The sequence below is a fragment of the Sebastes umbrosus genome, chromosome 20, assembly GCF_015220745.1.
Source record: "Sebastes umbrosus isolate fSebUmb1 chromosome 20, fSebUmb1.pri, whole genome shotgun sequence".
Taxonomy (NCBI): Eukaryota; Metazoa; Chordata; class Actinopteri; order Perciformes; family Sebastidae; genus Sebastes; species Sebastes umbrosus.
In genome coordinates this window covers 19,837,296-19,852,122 of record NC_051288.1, presented here as the reverse complement: position 1 = coordinate 19,852,122, position 14,827 = coordinate 19,837,296, and the positions used below count along the sequence as shown (strand labels likewise).

At 40.8% G+C, this 14,827-nt stretch overlaps 2 protein-coding genes across 2 annotated transcripts in view; one reads left to right on the top strand and one right to left on the bottom strand.

The window, feature by feature from the left end:
* Nucleotides 1-3,700: 3,700 nt before the first annotated feature.
* LOC119478917 (GTPase IMAP family member 8-like) lies at nucleotides 3,701-8,342 on the bottom strand. Its single transcript, XM_037753992.1, has 5 exons — nucleotides 8,231-8,342; nucleotides 7,425-8,111; nucleotides 5,714-6,451; nucleotides 4,406-4,615; nucleotides 3,701-4,309 (listed from the first exon to the last, which is right to left on the bottom strand). The coding sequence occupies exons 1-5, from the start codon at nucleotides 8,247-8,249 to the stop codon at nucleotides 4,122-4,124; spliced, it is 1,842 nt and encodes a 613-aa protein (XP_037609920.1). The 5' UTR covers nucleotides 8,250-8,342; the 3' UTR covers nucleotides 3,701-4,121.
* Nucleotides 8,343-10,546: 2,204 nt separating this feature from the next.
* LOC119478920 (melanopsin-A-like) overlaps nucleotides 10,547-14,827 on the top strand; it is a 36,002-nt gene continuing 31,721 nt past the window's right edge. Inside the window, exon 1 of the mRNA XM_037753996.1 lies at nucleotides 10,547-10,676. The gene's annotated coding sequence lies outside the window, so the exon portion shown is untranslated. The remainder of the gene's footprint in view (nucleotides 10,677-14,827) is intronic.

Sequence of the window (14,827 nt, the reverse complement as noted above, 5' to 3'; positions counted from 1 at the left end):
CAGGAAACGAGTAGCTGAACAGAAGAATTTGAGACTTTAAATGTTGGACAGTTCATCTCAAAAAACTTCTCGTTGCTCTTTCTGGGGTCACTGGTGCAGCTTTTAAACCACTACATTGGTATAGTTGAAAATCAATTATAAATGACTTAATAAGCGAATGTTTATTCTTCAGTTCAGCCTCTTTGTCCAACAGCTGTAAATTTTAAAACAAGAACAATCAGGTGAAATGATCTTTGTCAGGGGGCCGTGAAATAATTTCCTTATAAATTATAAAACTGTGCTGTATCATTAAAAAGTGCATATCTACAGACCATTTGCACCAATAAAACAAGCATATTGTGTCAATTCCTCCCACCCACGTTAGCTTTGGACCAATAGAAACTCTGATATGATTGTGACACATAGCAATAAATTCATTATGTTAAAGTTGAAACACTTACTGAAAGTCAGCTTTAGACTGGTAATGATAAATATCTGGATTTATTATGACTATGCCAGTCTTGCTACTGTTCAGTTCTTCCATTCCATAACTCTGCATATCTCCCCCTCTGTCAGACTAGTAAACGATTATCTCATCTTATCTTAACATGATTCAAAATGAAATGTGTTTCTGTTTATCACTATGAAACAGGTTTGAAGTTTTGAAGTTGAAAAGTTTTAGAATACCAATGGCTCAAATGGCATCTAAGAGTACAAATGTTAGTAAGCATTATGCTTTAATCAGTGTTACGATTAAGAGGGGGTCCTTGGACAATTTTCTCCACGATAAGGGGTCCCTGGCTCCAAAAAAGTCTGAGTATCCCTGATATAATGAGTCACTGATACATTGAAATGTGTTTTGTTGCCCTGTATGGAAGAGGCTTAAAGGTCCAGAGCTGAGAACAAATTGTATTCAGCATTGTAAAACTAACAAGAAACCTCCATTGGTAAATTTCTTTGTACTCTCTGGTACCTAAAGGGAACGTTGCTATAGTTTCCCCTGTGATACAGAAGTAAATATGTTTTGGCTGTTGGGGAAATATTATGCATGTGCATTTGTCCATTTGTCAGCTTTGTTTATCCCTGTTCTGTCTGACACCTACACAGCCTCCCAGCCCTCACACAGGTGTGTTCATATGACTCCAGGTAGAGGAGAAGTGCTGCTTACACGGAGGGAGAACGAGAGAGGTGAGCTGGGCTGATCCAAACATTAACTGACATGGCACCTATAGTATCTGCTGGAGGGGGGCTTTCTAGTTTTTCCTTGTCAGTCTTTCTCCTATCGTCTCTGTGTCTCGTGGGAGAACTGTACTGTACTGTATGCGTAGTGTTTACCACTTTGGATTTAAAATGTGAGGGTGCAGGTCGTATCCACGGCGACCCTCCGCCTTTTTCTGCTTTGTCATTTCGGCTCATTGCGGTTTGTTTTGGTTGAAAGATACGGATATGACGTCACGTTACTCAGGCTACAACAATAAAAGCGATAACTTTCTTCTACATCCGCATAGACTCAAATGAAGCAAATGTATAGATTCTTGCATTAAAAAAATCAATTTCAGAATCATAAAAAATACGATACATAGATGAATCGATTTTTTTTCCCACCCCTACCATGTATGGATACGATTACTATTTTTGTTGTAAGGCCTGGCTCATGTTAAACCTTTTGTAAAACATGAAGAAAACTGTGAAACATTGCCAACAGCATACATTTTCCTCGCTCTGTCTACCGTTACCATCCGTTACACTCTCCACTAGCACCGCACTGTTGTTGTTTGCTATCGTCACGTGACAAAATCAATCAGTTCTTCTTCGCTACTCAAAAACAGTAGTTGCCAGTGACAGCCATGATACATCCAGTGCGACAGCCAAGCGAAGGCTACTGTTTTGGAGCGGCGAAGAAGAATTCATTTACGGTCAAACAAGTTGATTTTTTTCTGGATTCATAAATTATGGTATCGGATTTACTGGCGTACTCCCCGATACCCAATCCCAAATTTTGGGCAGTATCGGACACATTTTCGATACTGGTATCGGTATCGGAACAACTCTATTTATTTCTTTTGTTTTCCTCTAGTCTTTTTACCATCATGAAGTTGAAACATTTTCAACTCACATAGATTCATCAGAAGGGAGAAAACTATAATGTGTCTAGAGGAAAGTAATATCAAAAGTCTAACTCTGGAGTTAAGAGCCACACTAAAGAAAAGCCTGATTCAACCTGATCTTGACATTTGCTGAACCCGTAGGTGTCATGTAATATTAAAGGCTTTTTATCATACTCGGGACTCAAAGTGTGTCATAGAATTTACTTTTCTCTCTCTTTTTTTCACACAGATGTGAGAAAAGAGCTGACCCCAAGACCTGGTGGAGCCTTTTGTGAGTAAATGTATTATTTGATGTATTTAATTGCTGATATAAGCGAATGATGTGAAAAAGGAGGAGTACCTGCACTTATTTTTCCTCTACTTTGAGCATTGGGGGTCAGTTGTGGCATCATGACAGACCATGTTAATGAGAACAACACTCTAACACTGACCCAAACCAAACACAGAAGACACCTTTAAAACTCTCAAATTCATAGGATTTATTAACAAGAAAATATAGAAAAGACAAAATATCAAGTCCTAAATTGAGAGTAAGTGGTATCAAACTGATGTCACTGCATGTTATCTGACACTACACATCGCTGCTGCGAGTGTGTTATATAGATATCTGTCTGTCTGTGTGTACAGAGATGTAGAGGGTTTAGCTCTGGTTTAATGTTCATTGTAATAAAACAGAGAGATCCCGTCCTGCCATTCTGCTGGTAATCCCCTGACCTCCTGATCCTCTCTGACGGTCCCGCTAACGAGCTCAGGGGCCTCAACAGGATTCAAGAACGCATTCACAACTCTTCATCACTCTTCATCTGATGCTCCTCTCTACATTTTTCACCGTCTTTGACCCTTCTGTCGACTTCTCGCTACCCATCTCCCTTTATTCCTATCTGCAATGTTTAAAACCTTTTCATGTTGTTCTTTCATATTCATTACATTTTGTGGTAATTCTTCTTAAAGGTACACTATAGTTATAATACACAATGTCCACTACACTGAATCATTTGATCTTGTGTTTCATCTTAAAGCAGCAGTGGGTAGAAATGGAGCAAATAGGATTAAAAAAAGTTATTTTTATAAAACGGTCACTATATCCTGACAGTAGTGCATGAGACAGGTAATCTGAAAAAAATCATGTGCCTGTGTGTCCTCCGGTGCTCATAATGGCATCTTCAAGAGTTCACAGACCGGAGGAAAACAACCAATCAGAGCTGATCTGGAGTGTGCCGTCCAGCTACCGTTTATAAGAGCCACGAGTCAATCACTCACGAACTCCGATCAAACGGTCAAACTAGGCAGCGCTGATCAAATATAGATCGGTATTCTGTTACTATAATGCCTATTTCTCGGCTCAAATGTTTTCAGAAACATCTTGTAGTGTACTGTTTGGCTGTAAAATGAGAAAGCTTTTGACCCATGTTGGGATCTGTTGAGGAATTACGAAGCACCGCCCACCAGCCAGAGCACAGCCAATAGGAACGCTCTCTCTCCGAAATGACCTGTGATTGACCAAAGTCTCCTGTCATGGGCTAGATTTCTTTAAAGCCTGAAAACAGAGCCGTGAGGAGGTGCAGAAGTCTAGTTTTCTTTCAGAACACTTGAATTACAATATGCTGAAAGGTTGGAATTGTTGTCCAATGATGGCAAAAGTATTCTGTCTATTGCAGGTTTAATTCTTGTCTTAAAACCACTGTGATGTCTTCTGGGGTGTTGAACTGTAACCCATGGGGTGAATTTTGCCTAGGGCACCAAAAGGGCTAAAGCCGGCCATTTCAAGATGATTTCAAGATCATTGTTTATTATTATCTTATTACAGACTCTCCGTTTGTTAAATCTCCTGTCTCACTGACTGACTGTAGCTGACCTGCCACCCACTCAGTATCTGTATCTTAGTTATGAGTCTTCTCCTGGTGTTGTGATGTTTATATAGAACATAAATAACCCGATTATTCTTTCATGAGCCTTAAACAGCGGTGTGAGCAAATGCACCACAGGGTTACAAAATAAGATGCAGCCAGCAGGTTAATGACATGACAGCGATCATCAGTCCCCAGTAGAGTGACTTTCTACAGTCTGCCTGTAGTCTTCTGTCGGTATCTCTTCCTCCTCCAATTCCCCGTCGATAGTAGAGGTCTCAGGATCTGTCCAATACCCAGATGACATCCACAGTCTTACCTTTTCCCTCGATTTCAGCATCTGATCACTGTCTGGCTCGGAGGTGGCATACTCATCTACGTACGGTGGAGAGAAAAAGACTGTGAATGTTAAAGCAATACAAAACTGAACAGGACACAAGTTATATGCATGTAGGTATTTGATTTATTCACCCTTGCGGAAATGTTTCCAAGCCGCCTGTTCCATGGCCACCTCTCGTCTGCTCCACTCTCTCTCCATCAATCCCATCCATCTCTTCATAGGCCCAGATGCTGCATCGCCTTCACTTGCTAGAAAGTCGGCCTTAAACTGGTCACCTTTATGCCGGTGCTCCTGTTCTTCCTCTCCTTCTGAACCCTCAGACTTCTGCTTGCTATCACTCACTAGTTAGAAAATACAATAATCATGTTAGTACAAGGGATAAAACTAATTTAAGATACTGCTGCAACATAATGTAATGATGGGCTTTTGTGTTTATAAATCTATGTAATCGTTGTGTGCAGTTATGTCCGGGTAAAGGGTTGCATAGAAGTTGTTGTACTTGATACACTAGAGGGCAATGTCACGTAAACTACTGAAGAAAATTACTTTTACAGTACTACTACGTTGACTTGAACTTAAAAATCATATTAATCATAAAAGTAACAGTTGGACATTTCTACTAGTTTCTCCTTAATACACTTTTCTCATCGCACATATTTTGATTTGTCAAAGCAGGAAAAACACAGATGTAACTAATAATAATGATAATCACAGCAGTGTGGCTGCTTCTAACCTGTTAACACAGACGCCGAAATAAACAACGCAGCCGCCACGCGCTCCTGACTTTCCCAGAGCGGCCGAGGCTTAAGAGCTGTCCGTGTTTTCATCTTACAACTTTAACCCTTTCACAATGTGTTTTCAGTTCATGAAAGTTAACTGTAACAATTTCGTCACCTAGAAAATGTCCTATTCGGTTGTACGTAGCACCACCCTCTCATGTCACTTCTGGTTGCAAAAAACAAAGATGGAACGGCCAAAATGCTGAACTCGAGGCTTCAAATCAGCAGTCCACAAGCCAATGGATGACGTCACAGTGAGTACGTTACTTCTTATATAGTCTTGTGGTTCATGCTTTTTGTTTTTTTTTAGAGAATACTCAACATTATTTCTGAAGTTTGTTCTACCCCTCATCTACAATTATGAGAAATATATCACTAATGGCTTCTGCCCAGTTACGGTCCAGAGCACCTGCACCACAGTAAACTCCTATAACAGCTACATCAGTCTCATGTTGTACCTGAAAGACCCACGTTTTAATGCCTTTTTCATCATCTGTGATGTGAAAACACACTGCCAGAGAAATAACAGTATGCTGCAAAACTAACGGAATCATAATGATTATCAGAACAACTCCTGGTGCGACAATAATGTTTATACAGTTTTATCGTAATTATGATGTTTAAAAAGGTATCTTTCTCTTTATGTCTCTGGATACTTACTGGTCGGTGGTAATCCCATACTGTCGTTTCCTGATCGGCTGTGGTATTTTTCCCAGTTACTGCGGTCCCATTCGATTGAAAGTTGTTCTGTGATCTCCTTGGTTGTGTTCTCATCTTTGTTTCCCGTCGGTTGTGGATCATCAGTTTCAGGGTCGGCACCGAGGTAAAAAGAGATGTTTCCTGCCACCATCTCCTCCATCTTCTGCAGCAGGTCTGTTATCTGACCCTCAGCTGCATGCATATTGTCAAGGACATGATACCTGTTTTCACATTTCTCAATAAGCCAGCGGAGAGGCTTTCCTTCACTTTCAATGTGTTGCTCAATAGTTTTGTCCCCCAAAGCGTCCCCGAATGTAAACAGCACGATCACATGTCTCCACACTCTCTGTCCAAACAGCCTCATGTTGTCCTCTGTGACTCTTCTCTGTTCATCGGTGAATGATGTGTCAAGCGGCACTGCCAGCAAAATGACATTTGGTGATGGCGAGCACATAGACACTCCTTTTAAAATCTCAGACTTCAAAATCGCAGGGGTAAACTTCGCTGGGAAGAATTTCCACCATCCAGGAGTGTCCACGATGACGACCTCTCTTCCGGCCACCTCACCACTTTGCTTTAACGCTTTTACCGTTCTCTCACCAGACTGAAACACCTCAGCACTCAAAATGTTGTTTCCAGTGGCACTCTTCGCGGAAAACACCCACCCGACCATCAAGATCCTCAGGTTGGGTGTTGGCTCTGCGTAAGAAGACACCTATTAGAACTGTACTACTTTTAAAGGACAATTCTTGTTTATTACAAATTGGGTTTTATTTTTGAGGTTTGGTCATTTTAATTTCAAACAAAATCTAAGATTAAAAAGGTTCCACTTAAAAGTAGGGTTGTTAAAGATTTTAGAAACATTTTTGTTATATTAGCTGAAATGCTCTTTACATACAATAATCAATAAATCAAATGCTCTGACAAAAAAAGAAAAGATCCTGTATTTGTGGCTGTCATAGGACTGTAATAAACCCGTCCAATCATGAATTAATTTCATTCGGCCTGAACATAATGATTGGACGGCCTACCTGCACTGATTGCGCGTAACCATAGTCTTCCAAAAGCTGCTAGCTTGACAGCTGTGAGTACTAAAAATAGCCATGTTCGTGGTTCACTTTCATTATGATATGTTTATGTTTGTAAAGATAATTTGGGGGAGTGGCTTTGGAGGGAGGCCTGATGGGACGGACTGTCAGTGGTGCGAGATTGTGTTAGAGATTGTGCTAGATTTAGCAACTTTTGGATCTAACGCTGCTAGCTACTTTCATTGGAAAAGAGTTGGCAACACTGGGTTTGGTTTTCGTTTGGATCACTTTAAAAAAATCTAGTGTACTCTTGGTAGTTTCCTAAGATCACCGACCTTGCCTTTAAAAGGGACATGTCATGAAAAACTCACTTTTTCAGTGACAACTCAGTCAGTTTCTTGTGGGCTACCTGGATCAGAAAACATGTGATTCAACAAGCCATTCAGATCTGGCTCCCCTTCCTATGTCACATGCAGGCTCATTAGAATATATCGCCCACAGCTTGAGAACTACTTTTGCAAAGGTGCTGTTTATTGCTATTTATTTTCTTAGCGACCCTCCATCCATTTAGTAAACCAGCTTATCTTGGTTGAACGTCTCATTTCCACCTTAAACATACATTTATATAATCAAACTCAGCTGACCTGTCAGGAGATTTCTGAGCTTTTCCCTTTGTTGTTGTGACTGCAGACGCAACTCCTCAGCTTTTTTGTCCACTTCCTTCCTCTTCGACTCAACGCTTTGCACCAGCGTGCTGTCCGCTTCATAGCACCCGTTTTCTGCCACCATGGCGTCAATCTTCTCAAACAGCTCTTCGACCTTCTCGTCGTTGTCTGCGCCATCGTCACACAGGACGTGATATCGGTTACCACAGGCCTCTAGTAGCGACTGGAGCGGCGCCCCTTCCCTCGCGATGTAATCCTCAATGGTTTTGTGGCCCAGATGGCCCACGTGGCTGAAGACCACTATCGTGTGATCCCAAACCTTGTCACCAAAAAAGTGTTGCAAATGCTCTCCTGTTGCCTTCTTGTGCTTATTTTTGAATGGTAGTTCGGCATTAACCACCAGGATGAAGCCATGCAGTCCAGGTGGACACAGAGTGACGCTGAGAACCGCTTCTGTCTTGAAAAGTTCAGATGTATTACTGGGGGTATATCCTCGCAGCCACCCCGGGGCTTTGACCAGCGTGACTGTTAGCCCGCATACTTCTCCCTCTGCCCTCTCACAGCAGGATGTTACATCTGTTGGATCAAACGCCCGTCTTCCCAGGACGATGTTTCCAACCAGATAATTCCGGGAGGTTTTTGATCCCACGAGCACCGCATTCAGCTCTGACAGAAAGAAAGTGAGTCAGAGATAGTAACGTGAAAAAAAAAAAAAAAATACTTGAAGACAGAAAGACTGTTGATACATCGTCTTTCATTCACATTATGAGACTTTATGGACTCACCTTTTGCAGATTTCTTCATGTTTTCTGTTGTTGTCTGCACACCAAGTAGATTCTCTTTTTCTCTTTCTGTCTCCCTTTCTGTGTGATCACTTAATGCTGCTCACACTGTTGTTGTTTTTAGCAAGTAGCAACTCCCTACTTTATCATGTACCAACAAGACCAACAGCATTTTGATGTAGCACAGATAAGCTAAGTGGAACGACCTGTTCTGAGCCACATTTAGGTTTCCGTGTTCAGAGAAAAAAAAAGTAAGCTGTAAATTAAATGATTTGACTGTACTGTGATAAAACACATCAATGCTGGTGTGAATATTGACACTCTTACCAAATTTATAAAAATGTCATGGGTTATAAGTGGCTCAACACGGCTGTACGGTTTTGTATAATGAACCTTGCAAGGCAAATGCAAAGCATATTTAAGATTGAGATAAAGACATCATGTGGCGAGCCAGAAGTACAGATAATGCTATGATAAGTCTATATCAGCTGTTGCTTCCTAGAAACTCTGACGTCAGCACTGGTACAGTTATGTTGTTGAACTAGTTGTTCTGGAGCGATTCCAAGTCCCAGAGCAGCTTACCAGTGTCAGCTTCTACCGGCAGTGTCTGCCAGCTCCCTTATATAACCAGATTCATAGGAACACACATACAGATGCTGGTTAATGTCTTATAAAATATGAGTTGGTGCAGCATGTTTCCTTTTTTTTTTTAGATCATGTTATTCATTTATGACAATCATTTGGTTTCAGTGTTGATACTTAGCACACATACTTGTGCTTCATTTGAACATTTGTATTTACTCAATCAACAATGTGTGAGCAAACGACTTTGGTTATTTGATAGCTGGTACATCTAATACCAGTATGCCAGAAGCGGGGCACAGAGAGCTCGCCAGCATGACCAGTAAGGCCCGAGTAATACCAATTCATCTGTCCTAATAATTATTCATGTTAATCCAGCTCCCTGGAGTCAAACAGTGCCTACTTTGGACATTAGCAAACCACAGTGGTTGCTTTATGAAAATCCTCTCTAATGCTGGGCTGCAATTAGACATTAGCATAATTTGTACAACACTTTAATCAGATCACCCTTCTTATAATTTTGACAAACAGCTTTGGGGGTTAAATGTTGACAAATGCAGCATTCTTTATGTAATTTGATTTCATTTTAGGAGTTTTTATCTGAAATATTATTCAGGAAACGAGTAGCTGAACAGAAGAATTTGAGACTTTAAATGTTGGACAGTTCATCTCAAAAAACTTCTCGTTGCTCTTTCTGGGGTCGCTGGTGCAGCTTTTAAACCACTACATTGGTATAGTTGAAAATCAATTATAAATGACTTAATAAGCGAATGTTTATTCTTCAGTTCAGCCTCTTTGTCCAACAGCTGTAAATTTTAAAACAAGAACAATCAGGTGAAATGATCTTTGTCAGGGGGCCGTGAAATAATTTCCTTATAAATTATAAAACTGTGCTGTATCATTAAAAAGTGCATATCTACAGACCATTTGCACCAATAAAACAAGCATATTGTGTCAATTCCTCCCACCCACGTTAGCTTTGGACCAATAGAAACTCTGATATGATTGTGACACATAGCAATAAATTCATTATGTTAAAGTTGAAACACTTACTGAAAGTCAGCTTTAGACTGGTAATGATAAATATCTGGATTTATTATGACTATGCCAGTCTTGCTACTGTTCAGTTCTTCCATTCCATAACTCTGCATATCTCCCCCTCTGTCAGACTAGTAAACGATTATCTCATCTTATCTTAACATGATTCAAAATGAAATGTGTTTCTGTTTATCACTATGAAACAGGTTTGAAGTTTTGAAGTTGAAAAGTTTTAGAATACCAATGGCTCAAATGGCATCTAAGAGTACAAATGTTAGTAAGCATTATGCTTTAATCAGTGTTACGATTAAGAGGGGGTCCTTGGACAATTTTCTCCACGATAAGGGGTCCCTGGCTCCAAAAAAGTCTGAGCATCCCTGATATAATGAGTCACTGATACATTGAAATGTGTTTTGTTGCCCTGTATGGAAGAGGCTTAAAGGTCCAGAGCTGAGAACAAATTGTATTCAGCATTGTAAAACTAACAAGAAACCTCCATTGGTAAATTTCTTTGTACTCTCTGGTACCTAAAGGGAACGTTGCTATAGTTTCCCCTGTGATACAGAAGTAAATATGTTTTGGCTGTTGGGGAAATATTATGCATGTGCATTTGTCAATTTGTCAGCTTTGTTTATCCCTGTTCTGTCTGACACCTACACAGCCTCCCAGCCCTCACACAGGTGTGTTCATATGACTCCAGGTAGAGGAGAAGTGCTGCTTACACGGAGGGAGAACGAGAGAGGTGAGCTGGGCTGATCCAAACATTAACTGATATGGCACCTATAGTATCTGCTGGAGCGGATGCCTTCGCCTGTATGCCTGCATCTAGGTAAGTGTGTGCACCACAGTTGTCACTGCATAAATGAATTTCCGCAGCTACTTTTGCAGCGTATTTTGTCACAATATGTGCAGTCAGTATGTGTGACTGCTTCTGTTCAGGGGTTTTAGTGATATAACACCGCACCTGGTGGCCATATTAGAGATTCTCAGCCCTTAAAGCTACTATATGTGGCCCTTTAATGTGATTATATTATATGGGTTTTAAAGTATTCTAATGGTATATGTGTTACTTTGTAGAAGAATTTGACATATTGCTCGGTTTCCGCCAGTTTAGTCGTTAGGACCGGTGGTGGCGGCGACGGGGGAGGAGGGGAGGTGCGGCTTGACATAATATGAATAGCGCTGGTCCACCTTAACAGCTCTCCTTAAGGGAGCCTGAGCCGAAGTTGTGGCTACTTTCGGGGCTAACCCCTTCAGTAAACAGACTGTGGCAAGCAAGACATCAGCACGTTAGCGTTGTCACTGTGAGTATGTTAGCATGCTGATTTATAGCATTTTGTTCAAAACACTGCATTGCCTAAATAGCCGGAGAGCTGCTAATGTGGCTGTGGACTCATTTTCAATAATGTCAGCTTGTTAACGAACAAATTCAGGTGATTATACTATAAAGAAAATATACTCATTAATATTATATTCCATTTCTGATTCAATAGATCCCCCTAAATACTACACACTGTTCATTTAAGTTAATTAAACAGAGGCTAAATATCAAAACAAATGTGCTTTATTGAACTACATTGTCTATTACTGATCTGCCCTTTTCAATGTACCTCTTATTTTGTATCTTTCTATCCTGGTTGTTACGTCCTAATCCATTATTTGCAGCGAGTTATGACTGTACTGACCCCAAGATGTGGTTTCTGGGAAATTTGTGATACAGTCTGAGCTGCTGTCCCACAGCCAGACATTTCTAAATGTCAGTTATCTTAGGTATCTTGTCTGAAATGGCACTAGCCTCAGCTGTCAGATAAGAAACCTTCAACACGTTTGACTGCAGTCCACGTGTGTTGGCTGTCTTCTTCTGAAAATCAAACGATCCCAGAGCTGTCTCCAGTTCACCGACCCACGACCCCTGATGGTGTAAAAAAGAGCATTCTGTCCTCTTCAATGGAGGATGGAAACTGTTGTTCAGGGGAACAACTTAGTAGCCCCTAAGGAGAACCAGAAGAAAGGGCTCTATGTTTTTATTTTCCAGGAAATAAAATTAATCAGATATATGTGCCTTATCTTAGACCTACATCCACTAATGCATTGCCTGTATGCCCCTTTGGATGCACACACTGAAAAACAGGCACTTGCAGCGTCTCTTGAGCAGCACGGATGCGGTGAGGACGTACAGTTGGATGGAGAAATTTAAATTCAACAGGCTAAAGAGGGAGTCTGGTTTGCTGTTAAAAGATATAGAAAACTTTTGAATCTAGGAGACACTACACCGCCTCAGAGACACTACACTTTGCCAAAGCCCTCCACATACCAACAGCATTGAAACACGGGCTCCAACATCATGTCTAGAAGCAGAACACCACTAGAAATGAACAGTTGTGTCAGACAGAAGTGACTCGTTGTTCCCTGTGGTCCTCTAAAAGCTTTTTTATTTCCCCATTTCATGACTCTCCTCTTCATCTACCTATCATTCTGGCAGCCCCCTGTTGCACAAAATCCCTATCGTATTGTATGCAGAACTACATAACCTAGCGAAGCTGTTTTGTCTCAGGCAAACATTTTGACTTATCAGAGGATGGTTGTCCAGTTCCAGCAGATCCTTAGTAACTACTTATAGAGTGACTTAATATCAGGCTGAAAAGCAGAGTTTCAAATCTGTTGCATCTCGGATCCTGCTGAGTATTCTCATACATCGTTCGTAGCTACCTACCTATAAAAAGTAATGCACTGTAATTCGTCTATATATCCTATGAAATAATTTTGTATGTAATCCACGTAATCATGAACAGGAAGTATAAAGAGCGCCAAACGCAGCCTAGGGAGGAGATCAGGGTGGATGGGTGGGTAAAAAAGCACCAGACTTTCGCCCAGCAGGACCGCTGTTTGTACTCCGTGTGAAACCAGAAGTCAACGTTAATTTATTTGTCACGTAACTTCCATACATAAGTTACGCCACTTAAAGAGTTTTTTTAACCCAAACCGAGATATTTTCCTGAGCCTAACTAAGTAGTTTTGTTGCCTAATCCTAACCAAGTCAACCTTTTCTTAAACCTAACTAAGTAGTTTTGTTGCCTAAACCTAACTAAGCCGTTTTGTTGCCCAAATCTAAGGCGTTTTGTTGCCTAAACCTAACCAAGTCGATGTTTCCCTAAAGCTAAGTAGTTAAAGTATTTGCTGCCGAGAACTAACCAAGTTGTTTTCTAAAGACGGGAGTTTATTTTGTAAAGACTGTATGCATGTAACAAGCGGAAATTGACAAGTGTTGCTGGATATTCGTTGGAAAACGCATGAAAAATGAGGAATAACTTGGTGAGAATTTAAACCACTGGAGGTCAGCAAAAAACAGGTTTTTCTTTCACAGGAATGTTACTAGTTGCTCCTGTGCTTTTTTTTTTTTACCATGAAAAATTTATTTTTTATTTTTACTAGTTCATCCAAATTCCAATGCCCTCCACAGGAGGGAGATGGCAAGCTCATAGAGGAATCTGCCTGTGCTCATAGAACCAGCGTTACAATTAATAACCTTCGTTATTTAGTTATTTATCAGCAATCAGCTTAGTCAATGCTGCAGGCTTTAATTTATTGTTATTCCTGCATTGGTTTACATATTTGTGCTGAATATGTTTATGTGAGATTTACTTACAGTATAAATTTAGTTTATCTGAATGTTGCTTGATATACTCATTTGGTTGTTTAGGTAGTGTTTATTGATAACAACAACAAACAAAGCTGTCTGCAATACATCAACTTGCCTGACCTGAAATTGGGTCATTGGATTTGAAGCCAATGATCATTAAATAACCGTATTTGACCTGAACTGGACGAGGGGGACCACCACACAGAGTGGTATTGTTTTGGCCATTGTATTAGTTGCTTTGTTTGTATAATGCTGCTGTTGTGTAAGTCCAGACCCAGATTCTGATCCTCTTAATATGAGCCAGAACACCCCGTCATGGGACCAGTTATTTTGCGGGTCTCGCAGCTGCAAGAGGGCTGCTTTGCTTGCAAATACACAAACACACACACACATGGACACGCGCTGTCCACATAAATCTAAATCCACAACTACCATGCAGGAAGGATGTGTTTGTTTGTTAGAGAGGTCAGTGAAAAGGGATGTGGGTAGAAACTAAACTAAACTAAACATGCACTGTTTGTGTGTGTGGATATTTGGTGGCGCAGAAATTGTTAAAATTAAATGATTTAGTGCCGTGCCATGAGAGAGGCAAATGTGCAGAGAGCACCCAGAGTGCACAGGGCTCAATCCTGGAAAAGGCGGTAGATACTCTCTCCTGTCACTCACCTTTCCAGTAACCAATCACATCTTTCGACAGGACAAAAAAAAAGTAAATCCCACCAAGTTAAACTTGGTCCGCTGTCTCCTAGAATTTCCTCATATCAATATTTAGCATTCCAGAGGTGGGTTAACTTGATCGAGTTTAAGGCAGCTATGCTGTATGGAGCATTAAACCGCATTAGAAAGCATTAGCAATATCTTATTGTTGAAAACAGACGACTATGGAATAGGGCGTTATATAAGATGTGAATTGGGTGATGGGGGCAGGGGTTAGTGTGCCATAGAGTGCAAAAAAACAAAGCCCAAAGGCATACAGAGAGCGATGGAGTAAGGAGAACGAAAGGAGGTTAGGGAAACAACATCTTAAAAGCGAGGCATCACAAGACCTTGCACTTATCTACAATGAACAACAACTGGAAAATGGCCAAGCTTAAATTCCTCAACATCTCAACATATTCCCAATCAATCATTCGGCCTTTCTGCCGTTCTCTCCGTCCGCAGGGGAGAGCGCTCTCGGCTAAATGTCATCTTGTGTAGAGGTGAAAGGCATGCTTTATCGTTCACCCAGGAGCTATTAGACTCACAGGCAAACATGTTCCTGGTACATGTCGCTCTCTCTCTCTCTCCTTCTGTATCAGCTCAGCTTTCCATTTGTACCCTCCCCAGAGATCATGAGACGG